The sequence below is a fragment of the Xiphias gladius genome, chromosome 24, assembly GCF_016859285.1.
Source record: "Xiphias gladius isolate SHS-SW01 ecotype Sanya breed wild chromosome 24, ASM1685928v1, whole genome shotgun sequence".
NCBI lineage: Eukaryota > Metazoa > Chordata > Actinopteri > Istiophoriformes > Xiphiidae > Xiphias > Xiphias gladius.
The window spans coordinates 12,385,090-12,399,344 of record NC_053423.1 but is presented as its reverse complement, the minus strand read 5'-3'; the positions used below and the strand labels follow the sequence as shown (position 1 = coordinate 12,399,344).

At 43.8% G+C, this 14,255-nt stretch overlaps 1 protein-coding gene across 1 annotated transcript; it reads left to right on the top strand.

The window, feature by feature from the left end:
* Positions 1-1,342: 1,342 nt before the first annotated feature.
* On the top strand, positions 1,343-14,234 carry arpp21 (cAMP-regulated phosphoprotein, 21). The gene is made up of 20 exons (XM_040122079.1): positions 1,343-1,477; positions 5,910-6,073; positions 6,208-6,373; positions 6,502-6,540; positions 6,644-6,709; positions 6,799-6,895; positions 7,081-7,219; positions 7,732-7,869; positions 7,963-8,062; positions 9,440-9,535; positions 9,626-9,663; positions 9,810-9,866; positions 10,220-10,410; positions 10,977-11,117; positions 11,210-11,331; positions 11,444-11,518; positions 11,636-11,791; positions 12,010-12,112; positions 13,406-13,512; positions 13,638-14,234. Exons 3-20 carry the CDS (start codon positions 6,212-6,214, stop codon positions 13,794-13,796), a joined length of 1,986 nt encoding a protein of 661 aa, XP_039978013.1. The 5' UTR covers positions 1,343-1,477; positions 5,910-6,073; positions 6,208-6,211; the 3' UTR covers positions 13,797-14,234.
* Positions 14,235-14,255: the final 21 nt, after the last annotated feature.

The following is a 14,255-nucleotide window of genomic DNA, read 5'->3' as shown; positions in this document are numbered from 1 at the left end:
AACCTTGGGGTGGGTGGATTTGCTAAGCTTTATTGAAAAATCAAAATGGACCATAAGTTGTAGAATGAAAGTGACATGCATAGTTTTTTTAAACAGTTCTCCATCTTCAGGATTAACTAACATATGAGAGGGTGGCAGATCTTACCAAACGTTGAAAATCTGTCCTGCAAATAAGGACTTTATGCTTTCCAGTCGTATGATGTTTGTCCATTCACTTCGACTTAATATTACCGGGGGAACTTCCTTTTTATTCCAGTATAAGAGCAATGATGGAGGAAGTATCCAGATCCTTGAATGTAAAATTAGCAATACTGCAAATTAAAAATACTCCATTACAAGTAAAGGTCCTGCATATTATTGGCAAAATGCACTTAGAGTATCAAGCAAAGGTAAGTAAAAGTATTCACAAAGCATAAAATGGCCCCTGTCAGTGTTACTATACTATTATATTATCGGCAGCATTTTACAGTTGTAGCTAGCTGAGGGTGTGCTAGTTTTAACTACTTCATATACTGATGGGGAGTTTAATTCATAACAATGCATCATGAGCTCAGTGCATTATGGGCTGTGGGTATCTTAATGTGTAAAGTAACTATAAATATAGTGGAGTAAAAAGAACAATTCGTGTGTGGATGGATTACTGAACGGGCCTACTGAACACGGGCCCAGCAGCCCAAAGGGTCAGGGGGCCCCCGGTCTCGACCTGAAAAATGTCACTGAAAGAAACACAAAACTACCACATAGAGACGCAAAACGACCACAGAGACACAAAATGACCCCAAAGAGACTCAAGACCACCGCAAAGAGGCAGAAACAGGCATCAAATTACCAAACGACCTCGAAGGGATGCAAAATGAGTAGAAAGGGGACACCAAACGACCACAAACGATGTCTCTTTCGGTCTGATGGTCTTGCTCCTACAAGGAGAGGACCCTTAACCTTGTCTGTGTTCCTGTTCTCTCATAATCCGTCCATGAGTATAACGCAGCAGTGCACTCAAATTTGCATTCATTTTAAGAACAGCGCATAACAGCTGTATTTTTAGCTTCTGATAAAGGCATAAGAGAGAATTTCTTTTTGGGTCCCCTCACGCGTAGAAGTCAGTTATTGCAGTAGTAAAGGAACCTGAGCTGGAAACGTGATGGAGGACAGAGAGACAGACAGTTAAGGAGCGAGAGACGGGGACACAGATAGAGATGAGGGGGCCGTTGGAGCATTGGCTCTCGTGCATTCCTCGCATTTGTGTGGGCGCGCGGTTTAGGGTTCAGAGCGGTCGGCCCTCCTCCTCCTCCTCCTCCTCCTCCTCCTTCCAACCCTCCCCTCCCCGTCCCCGCTCCTCCTGCTCCGACACAGACAGGCAAAAGGCGGAGGAGGAGCAACGGACCTCACAGTCAACAGACGCTGGGTGTACGGCAGACGGTCGGTCGGTAGGCTACACCGACAGAAGCCCACGGAGGGAGGGAGATATCAGCTCACGGTAAGATAACGGACACTCGCACCGCGGTGACGGTTGTACATCTCCTCGATTAGCTTGATTAACGGCTACTCCGCCGGCTGACATCGGTGCTTCTTGCTGTCTTTTAACGGTGTTTTTTGTCAACGCCGTTCCCTCTTGCTAGTACTTTTGCGATACTATAAACACCGGATTACGAAGTAGGGTTAATTTAAAAAAAAAATTTTAAAAGTAGGTTAAGACATTTTGTATAATTTAGCCGAAACTCCACTGTGAAAACGGCTAAATTAGGAGATCTAACTAGCTAACGGCGCCCCGCAGCGCAGCTATCCCCCGGGTCTGTAACGTTAGGGACACCGCTGAATGAATGATAACGGTCGTTTACGAGCTGGTAAATGTATAAATATACACTTTTTTGGATGAAGAGGTCCGCCAGGTTTTAAACTTGGAATTTTAGAGCAGCTGCTTCTCTCTTTATATTTCTGGTTGCTCGTGTGTGTGTTTAAGAGCAGAAATGTGAGTTCAAATGTGATTTAAATCGCCATTTCACTCGTGTTTTTGTCAGACAAAAGTCCCCTTTCTGTTAGCAGCTATGAAACCGAATGCGTGATAGTCCTCCCGCTGTGTATCCTTCTTCCGCAGTCTTCCGCTCTCCACATGCAGCTGACAGCACGGTGAAGTCCCGGAGCAGGAGGTCCACTCCCTGCCCGGGTGTAAAAATAGCCCGGTGTTTCAGCTTAGCCCGGGTCACGGTAATGCGACACAAACACGCAGGCACGGCTCCCACCGGCTTTCTGAAATCAGCCACCCAAGACCCAGAGTCCCGTCCCCTAAGTAGATCGCACATGCCCGATCGAGCGCCGTTAGAGGTCGGTCCCGTTATGTGGGTTAACAGGATGCCACAAAGTTGTGCATGAAGGTGACACCTGTTTGTTGTTCTACTTACCACGTCCCCCGTTTAAACGCGTGAGCGCTGCTGCGCAGTCGAGATGCCGTCAGTTTTAGCCTGAGCCGTACAGAGTTACGAAGCGTAATATTTTGCGAATAGCTCTTTAAGACGGCCCCTTTGTACCCTTCTGTGCGGTGTACATGCAGGTATTTCCCCCATCTCAGGTTTGAGTTCAGCTGCGCAGCGGCACAGCTGTCGCAGCCACAAGTCACTTGGGCAATAAGGCTGCTGTGGCTGCCCAGGTGCTGAGCACTCAGAGGACGACGTAACCTAAATTTCACGCGCAGCCTACTTTCCGTTCTTTGTTTGTCTTAAAGTGGAGGGCGAGATCAATCATGGCCTGTTTAATTTGACTTAAATATGCTGCAGCAAGGAGATACAATAAAACCTGCCCAGAAAGGGAAAAAGGCAGATATATATGTATATATATATATATATAGAGAGAGAGAGAGAGAGAGAAAGATAGATGTATAGATATAGATAATATATAAACCAAAAAAATTGCTAAGAAAAAATAAAATACCCTATATAATGTAAGAGGGAGAACAAAAGCAGTCCAATTATATGCTTGGGGGCAAAGCCCGTGCATATTATGTATAAACAAAGCACTGAAGGTTCTGAGTTTGCCTTAAAATTCTCAATTATCATTTTAAACCAGAGAGACCTGCACTCTCGGTTTTTTAGTCTCTCGCTGAATCATTTCCTAATGAGCTCCGAGCTGAGCGAGAGAAAACACAAGATCTCCTTTTAAATCCAGCTCCAACCGTAGAGACAAAGCACCAACAGTGGCTTCGGTGACCACAGGCAGCGATGTTTTCTAGTTTTTATATTTGTTCTTGAGATGGAAGGGTGCACATGAAAAGGAAAAAGTGGAGAGGGCTAGATAATAAACACAAGCATGCGGTGTACAATGGTAGACCTCAGTGTTAAATGATACAACAGCCACTGATAATTATAATCCTGGTATTCAAAGATAGATTTTTCAGTGGTCTTTATTACAAACTGGATTGTACTGGGCTTAAGAACTTAATATAACTTGCTTCAGCTGACAATGGCCATCTAAAGTAGCTTTTGGACGTTTTCCCACTGGCCTGCCTGTGTGTCAGTGTAGATGAGCCAGGCAGCCTTTGGCTGGAGAAGAAAGGTGTCCTGGTGAGTAAGTGGCTCCGAGGCTGGAGGCTTCGGGGAGAGCAGCAGATGGATGATGATGTAGCGGGTACTGGCGCTCCCTGCCTCCCGCCACCATCCGTCACGCGCTAATGAGCGTGTCACACCTTCTCCCCGGGCGGCCGGCCACTTCTGCAGCGCTCAGCTCAAAAACTGGTAGCTCCACTCAAATCCCCTCTTCACGGCCGTCGGCTGAAAAGCCCGCAGACAGACTGTGCCGCAAGCCTCTCTATCACTAATTCCTCAATTTTTTCTTTCTCCGTCGCCTTCCTTCACCCCTCTTCACCTTTAAAGTCCCAGCAGACTGTTTCCTCATCTCTCTTAATCCTCTGCTTCACTCGCCTCCCATTCATCTTGTTTTCTCTGTAGTGTATCTGCCCCATGTCATTCTTTTCCCTCTCTCTCTTCTTATGCTGTGTTTCCATTCTTCTCTGATTGCGGTAGAGTCATTGCTCTAATACAGTTCAATACCAGCATGCTCTCTCTTATTTTATACACATTTTTCTTTGATTGTAATGATTACAGGGCATGTATAGTTTTTTTCCTGCCCCCCCCGAGGTCTGAGGTCAGCTACAGTGCAGCGGTGGAGCTGGTCTGTTTGGTTAAAGGACACCTCAACAGCACATTAGGGAGCCTCCCAAGTCATTATGTCCGTTTGAGTGTTTATGTGTCTTCGGACCATTTCCTCTTCCCTGGACTGCAGTAGACCACCACGCTCGGAGAGAGATACAGATTGCTAGTAGGATCCTGCTCTAATAAACAGCAGAGCCACAACTAATGGGTTGTTTCATTATATATTAATCTGCTGATTATTTTCTCAATTAATTGTCTTTTCTATAAAATGTCAGAGAAGAGTGAAAAAACACATCAAAACTTTTCCTGAGCCTAAGGTGACTTGTTCTACCTCCCTAATTTTTTTACGAGCAAACACTCCAAAATACAAAGATATTATGTTCACTATCATACACGACAAAGCAGCAAATGTTCACATTTGAGAAAGTAGAACCGGGAAATGTTGTGTAATTTCTTCCTGAAAAATTATTCAAACGATAAATCGACAATCAAAATCATTTTGGATGTCCATGATTTCTGTCCATCACATCTTCTCAGTACATAGTGAGCAATGTCCCTTCCTATAATCCCTCAACTCAAAAAGTTGTCACATCAAAAGACTAATTTCTCTGGAAAACCTTCATGTGAAATAGTCTTTTCAGTATGAGTTGAACAATAATCAACACAACTACCTGTAAAAATCAATAAGAAAACATATGCTTACACCACTACCGGGTTTTGTTAGCACACTAACTAACTAAAGTACAGTATGATTTAATTCCTTTATAAATGTAATTTTTTATAAAGTACCACATATCGTATTAATTTTGATAATGATAATCTCACCATGAAATTTTTAGAGCAACACATGCAAAGATTTTAGATGCCACTCTTTCATACTAAGAATATTTTTTCTGGGTGGAATTGCTGCTGTCATGTATTGTGTTTCATTCAGGCGGTATAGGAAGTAAGCACCATTTTAGTTGCCCGTGGACTGACAGGGGTCTTTTTTTTTTAAAAACTGCTATTATCTCCAGTCGGGTGTTAAATAACCATGTCATGGGACTCACCATCCTCTGAGCTTGTTATTCTGTCTCAGGTGTCACAGGAATAAGCGTCCCCTTGAGCTCTGTGTTATAGCGGAATGTGTCCCCACTGAACGCAATTGGCCCTTTGGAAAAGATGGTGGAATGTCACTTCCTCTTGTGTGTGTGTCTGTCTTTTTGGTCCCGGCAATGTTCTCACCACTGGGATCACAGACTCAGCTTGGCATTCTGGGAATATCAGTGCTGGTAGATCAGATGATACTCTCCACAGCTGCTGTTTCTAAGAAAAGCTCGAGGACACACTCAAACACACACACACACACACCCACACACACACACACACACACACACACACACACACACACTAAACATTTGTTTACATGAGCTACACACATGTACATACACAAGAAAATACCACATCCAAGAACAACTTATATGTTACCATCAGAGATGCACAGGCACACTTACTGTAATTAACTGTCAAGCCTGGAGAGCATTTGGGAAGCCTAGACAAAGGTTAACACAATTACGCAGACAAACACATAAGCTTAGCTACTTGATGTCATTTCCAGCAGCTATTCTTTAATGCTCTGGCAACTGTTTGATATGTGTGTGTGTGTGTGTGTGTGTGTGTGTGTGTGTGTGTGTGTGTGTGTGTGAGAGAACTAGTGTAGTGGTGTTTCTGTTGTACAATGACCACTGACACTGTTTTTTTTTATCCTGTGTTTTTCAATCTCTTCAGGCTATTTTCCATTGAACAGTAAAGCGCCGGCAAAGCGAAGAACAGTAGAGCAGGCGAGCACGGGCAGAGAGAGGATAATTGCGTTTCTGTCTGCCCTGTGGGAACATGGGATATATGACCTCATCATTCACCTGTGAGGCTCTCCAGTAAACAACTCCAGATAGGTAGGAACAGCATACACACATACACAGACTGTACGTACAGGCGATGATATTTTTAGACAGCAGTAAAATATACAAATGCAGACATTATTTAGGTAAACACACACAGGTTGACAGTCCATGCTTTTGTTGGTTAGAAGGATGACTGAAGCTGCAATAGAAAGTACGGATGTCCTCCTAAAACCCTGCGCTGTGACGCCATGTGAAGTCAGCAGCTGCCCCTCCCCTCCACCATGTCTGCCCCTCTGCAATCAGAGGGAAGATGCGGACTGTCACCATGACAGTAAGAAGCCGGAGCAGCAGGTAAGTGACACTAACATAGCTTCTGCTAAGTACCACATTAATAATATACCGTTTTAAAATTATGCACCCTCCCCCTACCAGTAGTCCTCACATGCTCACTTTATGACAAATTGTGTCCTCATTTGCAGAAACATTGTAACCAAGTGCAACCAAAGAAAAAAGTTAAGGTAAAATAAAATAATCTGCCTCATTATTCGTTCTCACTGAAACATCGATTCCCTTACACTCTATGAATTTGTAATATTCCTTGCTTGTGTGTGTGTATTTCAGGCTAAAGGAAAGTTAGTGCGCAGTATGGCTGTCTGCGAGGAGTCCTCACTATTTGAAGAAATCCAGGTAGCGTGCGCACACACACACACAAACATCCACCTCCTCCTCCTCATCATCATCACACTCAAATTACTCTTTATTTTCTTCCCTCTCAGCCATCTCCAGACACAAACATCTCATCTAGCTGCCATGGTGATGAGGAGGAAGAGCAGGAGAGGAGCACAGATCCAAAGAAACATTCACTGTCCAAAGGTGTGTGTGTGTGATTGATGTCTCATAAAGGAGACACAAGAGAAAGCAAATAAAATGTAATAAAATGGGATTCTGTGTCACTATTTAGATGCAGTTCTCCTGGGGTGTTTAAAATTTCATTGTGCTTTTTGTATTGTTGTTTTTATTGTCTCGTAATACATCCTGCCTGCCTGTGTCGCTCTCAGAGTCCAGCGTGGAGTACACCGACTCCACCGGCATAGACCTGCACCAGTTTATCGTCGACACCCTCAACAGCAACCCCAGAGACCGCATGATGCTGCTTAAACTGGAACAGGACATGATCGACTTCATCACCAGCAACAGGTCTGCGTGTGTGTGTGTGTGTGTGAAAGAGTGTGTGAAGGACAGTACGTAACCTTGGGTCCTCATTGTGCTATCTACCGGTCTAAATCTGCTGAAATTAACCTTGTATGCAGGCTAGATCCTAAGAAAGGATACAAAAATTAAACATGGTTTTATGCTAATTTAAAATATGTTTTCATCTTATATATTAAAATTCTGTCCATACAGCTCATTTAGCGTAGTGATCAATATACATGCATTGAGCCAGTTATGTTAGTGTGGGTGCGTTTAGACCACAGGGATGACACCGGACTTAAGCCAAAAAATACAACCAGCCTCAATCTACCTCCTTCTCCCTGCCTCTCTGTCTCTTTCTAACTTTCACTTTCCTCCATCCCACTTTCTTTTGTCACTCCCTCATTCTATCTTTGTCTTCCTCTCTTCCTCTTTCCTTGTTTCCCCTTTTCACTCGCTTCTCCATTTTCATCCCACCTCACTCTTCTTACATCTTTACTTGTTTCTATCTCTATCAGCCCTTTTAAGAAGTTCCCTCACATGTCGTCCTATCACCGTATGCTTGTCCATCGGGTGGCGGCCTACTTTGGCATGGAGCACAATGTAGACCAGACAGGCAAGTCTGTCATCATCAACAGGACCAGCAGCACACGCATGTAAGCATGCCTAATGTGTCTGTGAGTATACGCATGTAAATACTTGCCTTTTACTGTGAACTTACGACAGTTGTTACTTGTTTGTTTACGAAGACCGGAGCAGCGTTTTTTGGACGAGGTGCATAAGGACAAGACAGAAGAAATCCACTGTTGGAAAGTTATTTTGAAGAGAGACAGCAGCTCAGATGACCAGGTTTGTCTGTCCTCCTATATCTATAGCTGCCTGTCTCTCTGTAATTTCCTCTGTAATTGACATTGATCGTATCCTATCAGTGATTTGACCTGTTCTCGTTCCTCTCCTTGTAGAACCGACTACACCCCTTACGGGAGAAGCAAAGTAAGTCAATGGAGGAGAGAGAGGAGGAGTACCAAGAGCACGAGACCGAATCTTTAACCAAGAGGTGAGACAGGGAGAAAGAGGAAGACAGACAGGCAGATATGACATAGAGACAGAGAAAACTCACTAATCTCTCTGCTGTACTTTTACAGCCTCTCTGCACCCAGGAGAGCGCCCATGCAGAAACCAGGTAACCTTGCCTGCAGTGTATTTTCTCCATGTGCCTTTTCAGCTTATTATATTTAGATGAGACATTAATATATGACTCTGTGTGTGTGTGTGTGTGTGTGTGTGTGTGTGTGAAAGAGTGTGTGAAGGACAGTACGTAACCTTGGGTCCTCATTGTGCTATCTACCGGTCTAAATCTGCTGAAATTAACCTTGTATGCAGGCTAGATCCTAAGAAAGGATACAAAAATTAAACATGGTTTTATGCTAATTTAAAATATGTTTTCATCTTATATATTAAAATTCTGTCCATACAGCTCATTTAGCGTAGTGATCAATATACATGCATTGAGCCAGTTATGTTAGTGTGGGTGCGTTTAGACCACAGGGATGACACCGGACTTAAGCCAAAAAATACAACCAGCCTCAATCTACCTCCTTCTCCCTGCCTCTCTGTCTCTTTCTAACTTTCACTTTCCTCCATCCCACTTTCTTTTGTCACTCCCTCATTCTATCTTTGTCTTCCTCTCTTCCTCTTTCCTTGTTTCCCCTTTTCACTCGCTTCTCCATTTTCATCCCACCTCACTCTTCTTACATCTTTACTTGTTTCTATCTCTATCAGCCCTTTTAAGAAGTTCCCTCACATGTCGTCCTATCACCGTATGCTTGTCCATCGGGTGGCGGCCTACTTTGGCATGGAGCACAATGTAGACCAGACAGGCAAGTCTGTCATCATCAACAGGACCAGCAGCACACGCATGTAAGCATGCCTAATGTGTCTGTGAGTATACGCATGTAAATACTTGCCTTTTACTGTGAACTTACGACAGTTGTTACTTGTTTGTTTACGAAGACCGGAGCAGCGTTTTTTGGACGAGGTGCATAAGGACAAGACAGAAGAAATCCACTGTTGGAAAGTTATTTTGAAGAGAGACAGCAGCTCAGATGACCAGGTTTGTCTGTCCTCCTATATCTATAGCTGCCTGTCTCTCTGTAATTTCCTCTGTAATTGACATTGATCGTATCCTATCAGTGATTTGACCTGTTCTCGTTCCTCTCCTTGTAGAACCGACTACACCCCTTACGGGAGAAGCAAAGTAAGTCAATGGAGGAGAGAGAGGAGGAGTACCAAAGAGCACGAGACCGAATCTTTAACCAAGAGGTGAGACAGGGAGAAAGAGGAAGACAGACAGGCAGATATGACATAGAGACAGAGAGAAAACTCACTAATCTCTCTGCTGTACTTTTACAGCCTCTCTGCACCCAGGAGAGCGCCCATGCAGAAACCAGGTAACCTTGCCTGCAGTGTATTTTCTCCATGTGCCTTTTCAGCTTATTATATTTAGATGAGACATTAATATATGACTCTGTGTGTGTGTGTGTGTGTGTTTGTGTGTGTGTGTGTGTGTGTGTGTGTGTGCGCGCGCCGTGTGCAGGGCTGTGGAGGAGTACAATCCATATGCTGAGACCCAGAGGAGAAGGCAGCTCTTCAGGTAGAGCTCTGTCTGCAGAGATATGTAGTCATTTATCATCTTCATCTGGTCAGCCTGGCTGGCACAGAGCTTTTCAGAGTGCAGCAGAAACAAAAAGAGGACCTAGTTTTTTATTTGTTTGTGTGTCAGGGTTTAGGATTTTCTGCAATTCCAAATGAAAATAACTGAGGGAAAGTCTTTATCGATAACTTACGTCAATGAATGTCAAATAAATCTTCAGCGCTTCATTAGTGCTGAAGATTTTCCATGGTATATTAGCAGGTGTGGTATCCATTTTTGTCACCCATTCACATAGGCGGCATGGTTATCATGCAGTAATAAGGTTGTTGGATAATTCTGCGTGTGCTTCACAGGGGGAGCCGTGACAGCTCAGGGTCAAGTTGGACAGGCAGCAGCAGGCAGAGCAGCACTGAGACCGACTGTCGCTACAGCAACGACCCCCGACCTTGGAGCAGCACCGACTCCGATTCCTCCCACCAATGGACAACTCCCGCCTCGAAACCCCGTCAACCTGCCAACCACAGCTGGGAATCACGAGGTTCAGGTGCGTCTTTTTAAACTTTGCGTCAGGATCACATTTAGTGACTTTTTCAACACTTCTTATGTCACACCTTCAATGTGTAAATTGAGTCAACAAGAGTGAGACACTTCACTCCTCTACACCTGTATGCCAGCAAACTTATTCCCAGACTTCATCACCACGCCACACTTTGGAAAAACGCTGTTTATAAATGATCTGTTTTTTATTCAGTATCATCTAATTAACGAAAAGCAGTGGAAGTTTTTCTGGTGGGAAAATTTTATCCTATCCATGAATCTTCACACCATAGCTGTAAATTTTCACACAACACCTCCAGACTTCTTTGCATATTCAAAAAGAAAAATACATCATTGCCGAGACTGCACCTAGGGGCTACATGCAGTATTTTTTTAGCGCAGACAGGGGTGGAGTGTTTGGTTTTCTTATCAGATTGAGATGTTGAAATGTGAATTTGTTATGTGCCATAATAATAAAACTCCCTCCTCTCTACCTCCTCTACTCTTACTCTTTATTTTCTCATTGCTACTCCTTATTCCATATTTCTCTCTCTCTCTCTCTCTCTCGCTCAGGCTCCATCTCTCTGTTCAGACTACCATCCACTTGTCCCCACCCCTCCTCTCCTTCCATTATCGAAGAGCCGGCTCACAACTCTGCGTACATCATGGAGAACGGGATCCCACCGGGAAGCATATTAGTGAACCCACATACTGGTAAATAACACACATACACACACACACATACCAGTGAGATTTTAGTACACAAAACATACACATTTATCATACTCAACCCTTCGTCTTCTCAGGGCAGCCTTTCCTGAATCCTGATGGAACCCCTGCTGTGTACAACCCTCCAGACAGTCAGCAGCCAATCAGGAGCCAGACTCAGCTCCAAGGCTCTCCCTCTCAGCAGCAGCAACAGCAGCCGGTAGCACATACACAGCAGCAAGTGTTTGACATGCAAGATATGTTCACACTGCCATACATACATGTCACTGTTTGTGTCTTTATCTCTGTTTCCATATGTGTGTCTCTCACAGGTGGTTCAGTACTCGTCTGTGTCTTACAAAGCTCCACAGATGTTGCCTCTCACTCCCTCACAGCCATACTCAACAGTATGTATCACTGCACAGTCCGACGGCTGCTTTACATACTGCACGTGTGTTTACAGTATGGGTGTGTGTGTGTGTCTGTCTATGGTCATCTGTGTGCTTCTTTCCCCTGACCGACAGATTGAAGACCTCTCCTCGCAGTTTTCACATGTGACAGTGAGCTGTCAGTCAACGTGTGAAGCCCCACCTCTCTACCCTCCCAGTCAGGGTTACATCTATGCAGCTCCTCCTCCTCCCCCTCCCAACCCCCCCAGTTACTGCCAGCCCTCACCTCAGGTAGGGAAACACACACACGCCATAAACATTTCTCACTTCTTTGCTGAATCCTAACATAAAACGATCATCTTGTGACGGATGTAATGCATTAAATATTGCTGTTTTAAGAAGGCTGCATTGATTGGGCATGAATGTTGAAATCCCGCTGTTTAAAGGAAGAATTTAAGGAAGATGCCAGTATGTATGAAAATAGGATTTTGAATAATAATTTTCCATAGGTGCCTGTGTATTACTACGGCCAGTACCCTACCTCAGCCCAGCATGGATGCAGGCCTGTCTCACCCAGCCAGCATATCCACAGCCAAGTAGCACAACCAACAGGTACGTCCCACCTGTGTGCATATGTGTTTGTGAGGCACAGACTGTGAGCCTCTTTTAAACAGAGGTCCTGCTATCGTGCTGTTAAGAAATCCCCTCACTATGCCTGCCTTGCTTTACACTGAACCAAATAATGGCGGCCCTGTGTGTGATGTTAGATAGAATTCTGGGGTTCTGGATTCAGAGGTGTGACGTGTAACACAACAGTGTCGGCGTCTGTCCCGCCATGCCAGCTCTCCCTTTTACACAGACATTGATCCGGGTATGTGACTACCTCTGCCCCCCCCCAATTCCATGTCCCTACCTTTGTATACAGAGTGGGAAAACGGAATAAAGGCATAACATTCCCGTCTTGAACAGGCTGTAAAAAAGGGACTTGTGGCAGTAGAGGAGGGGGCCGTTACACTGTCAGAGATGTAGTCTGAGGGTCTCACAGTGAACCGGTCTCTTTTCCTGCTGCTTCTATTCAACACAGGGATAAAGAACAAGAAAACACACACATTTCAACACTGTCATGTTAGAATTTACAGTATATAACAGACTGCTGCGAATGCTTTTGAAATGGCTGCAAACAGTCAACACCTTCTAGGCACCAGTGTCTGTAAACAAAATCAACTAAAATTTATGTCTAAAATTATACAAGGCTAAAAACAGTGACACCGGAACAGAAATACAAATGATTCCATCAACAGCACTGCCTGAATGATTAAAAAAAGGTGAATATATTTCTCAAGCAGTGTTTTTTTTTGTTGCAGTTATGGTGTGTATCCAAGCAAATCCACTGCTAACACAACTGCTATATAAATTATGTATTATTTTTATGTTAGTATTTAAAGTATATAATAATAAAAACTGGAAACAGGAAAGTCACCAAGTTCTTACGCAGCAACAAAATAATGAATTCATGTCAAATAGAGAATATAACAATGACCGCAAAGGTGTTGGCTGAAGCTCCGGCGTGTAACATTTTCTTGTCCCAATATATTAACAAAACTGATGAACAAACTTCAGCTTCAAGAGAGTATATGTATGTATAAATGCTGTTTGCTGGATAAATTTGTATATTTACTGATTAACAAATAAATAATTTCTGGAACATTCGCCTTCTCTCATTTTAGAATGGTTTACTAATGCTGTATGTAAGCTTCACTTTGTTCTTCACAGCTCCTCCTAATATGTTCTAAAATAACTATGAAGCTCTCTAGTGGCTTTTTTCTTATGCTAACCTTTCGCCAAACAAAATTGCAAAGATGAAATATCTTGTTAATAATCTCTTATATAAATGTGTCTTTGCAGCAGGTTATGCCCCTTCCGTGGGGGTGCAGCAGTCTTCCCACAACCAGGCCCAAGCTGTGCTGGGAACCTACTCACCAATGGCCTCTCATCAGTGTAGCATGGTTCAGGTAAACACAGAGCACCCATAGGTCTTGTTCTGCGTTCAAGTCGTTAAAGTTTAGCAGTTCACAAAGTGCTTGTGGTGGCAAATTCTTTGCTCTAACTTTCTCTCTTTTTTCCTCTCCTTCTGCAGGGAGGTGTTTCAGTGTCCTATCCCCAAAGTAAAGTTGCGAGCGGGGCAGGTGGGGAGATGGGTTACTGCTGCGTGGTAACCCCACCCTCACACCACGGCAGCTGCCATCCTCCCAGCTGCAACAACCTCAGTGCTCCAGCCTGGAGCGCACAGTACTGATGATGCCTCGACGGATGGAGGGATGATACTTTGGTTCCTGTGTGAACTCACCACACATACTTAACACAAACAACTTTTTTTCCCCTGTCCCACTCTTCCCTCCCTTCTCACCTACACCCACCTCCTTCCTGATGATGCCCACAAGGCACACCGTTCACACACACGAGCATGTACACACACAACATACCAACTCACATACATAAATGTACCACTGTACCAAAGCTAAATAGTATATATCAGAGCTGCTGTATTGAATGCATAATTTATATACACAAATGGAGTTTTATATTGATATTAAATTATATATTGTGTTTTAAGGAAATGCACTGTGTGAAGAGAATAAAATGCTATGGCTGGATTGATGAGGTCACATTTCTATATCATCCTGTCTCTTTATGCCTCTAATGTTGATGAGGATGCTAATGGGAATGGATGCAGCTGTGAAGAGATACATACAGT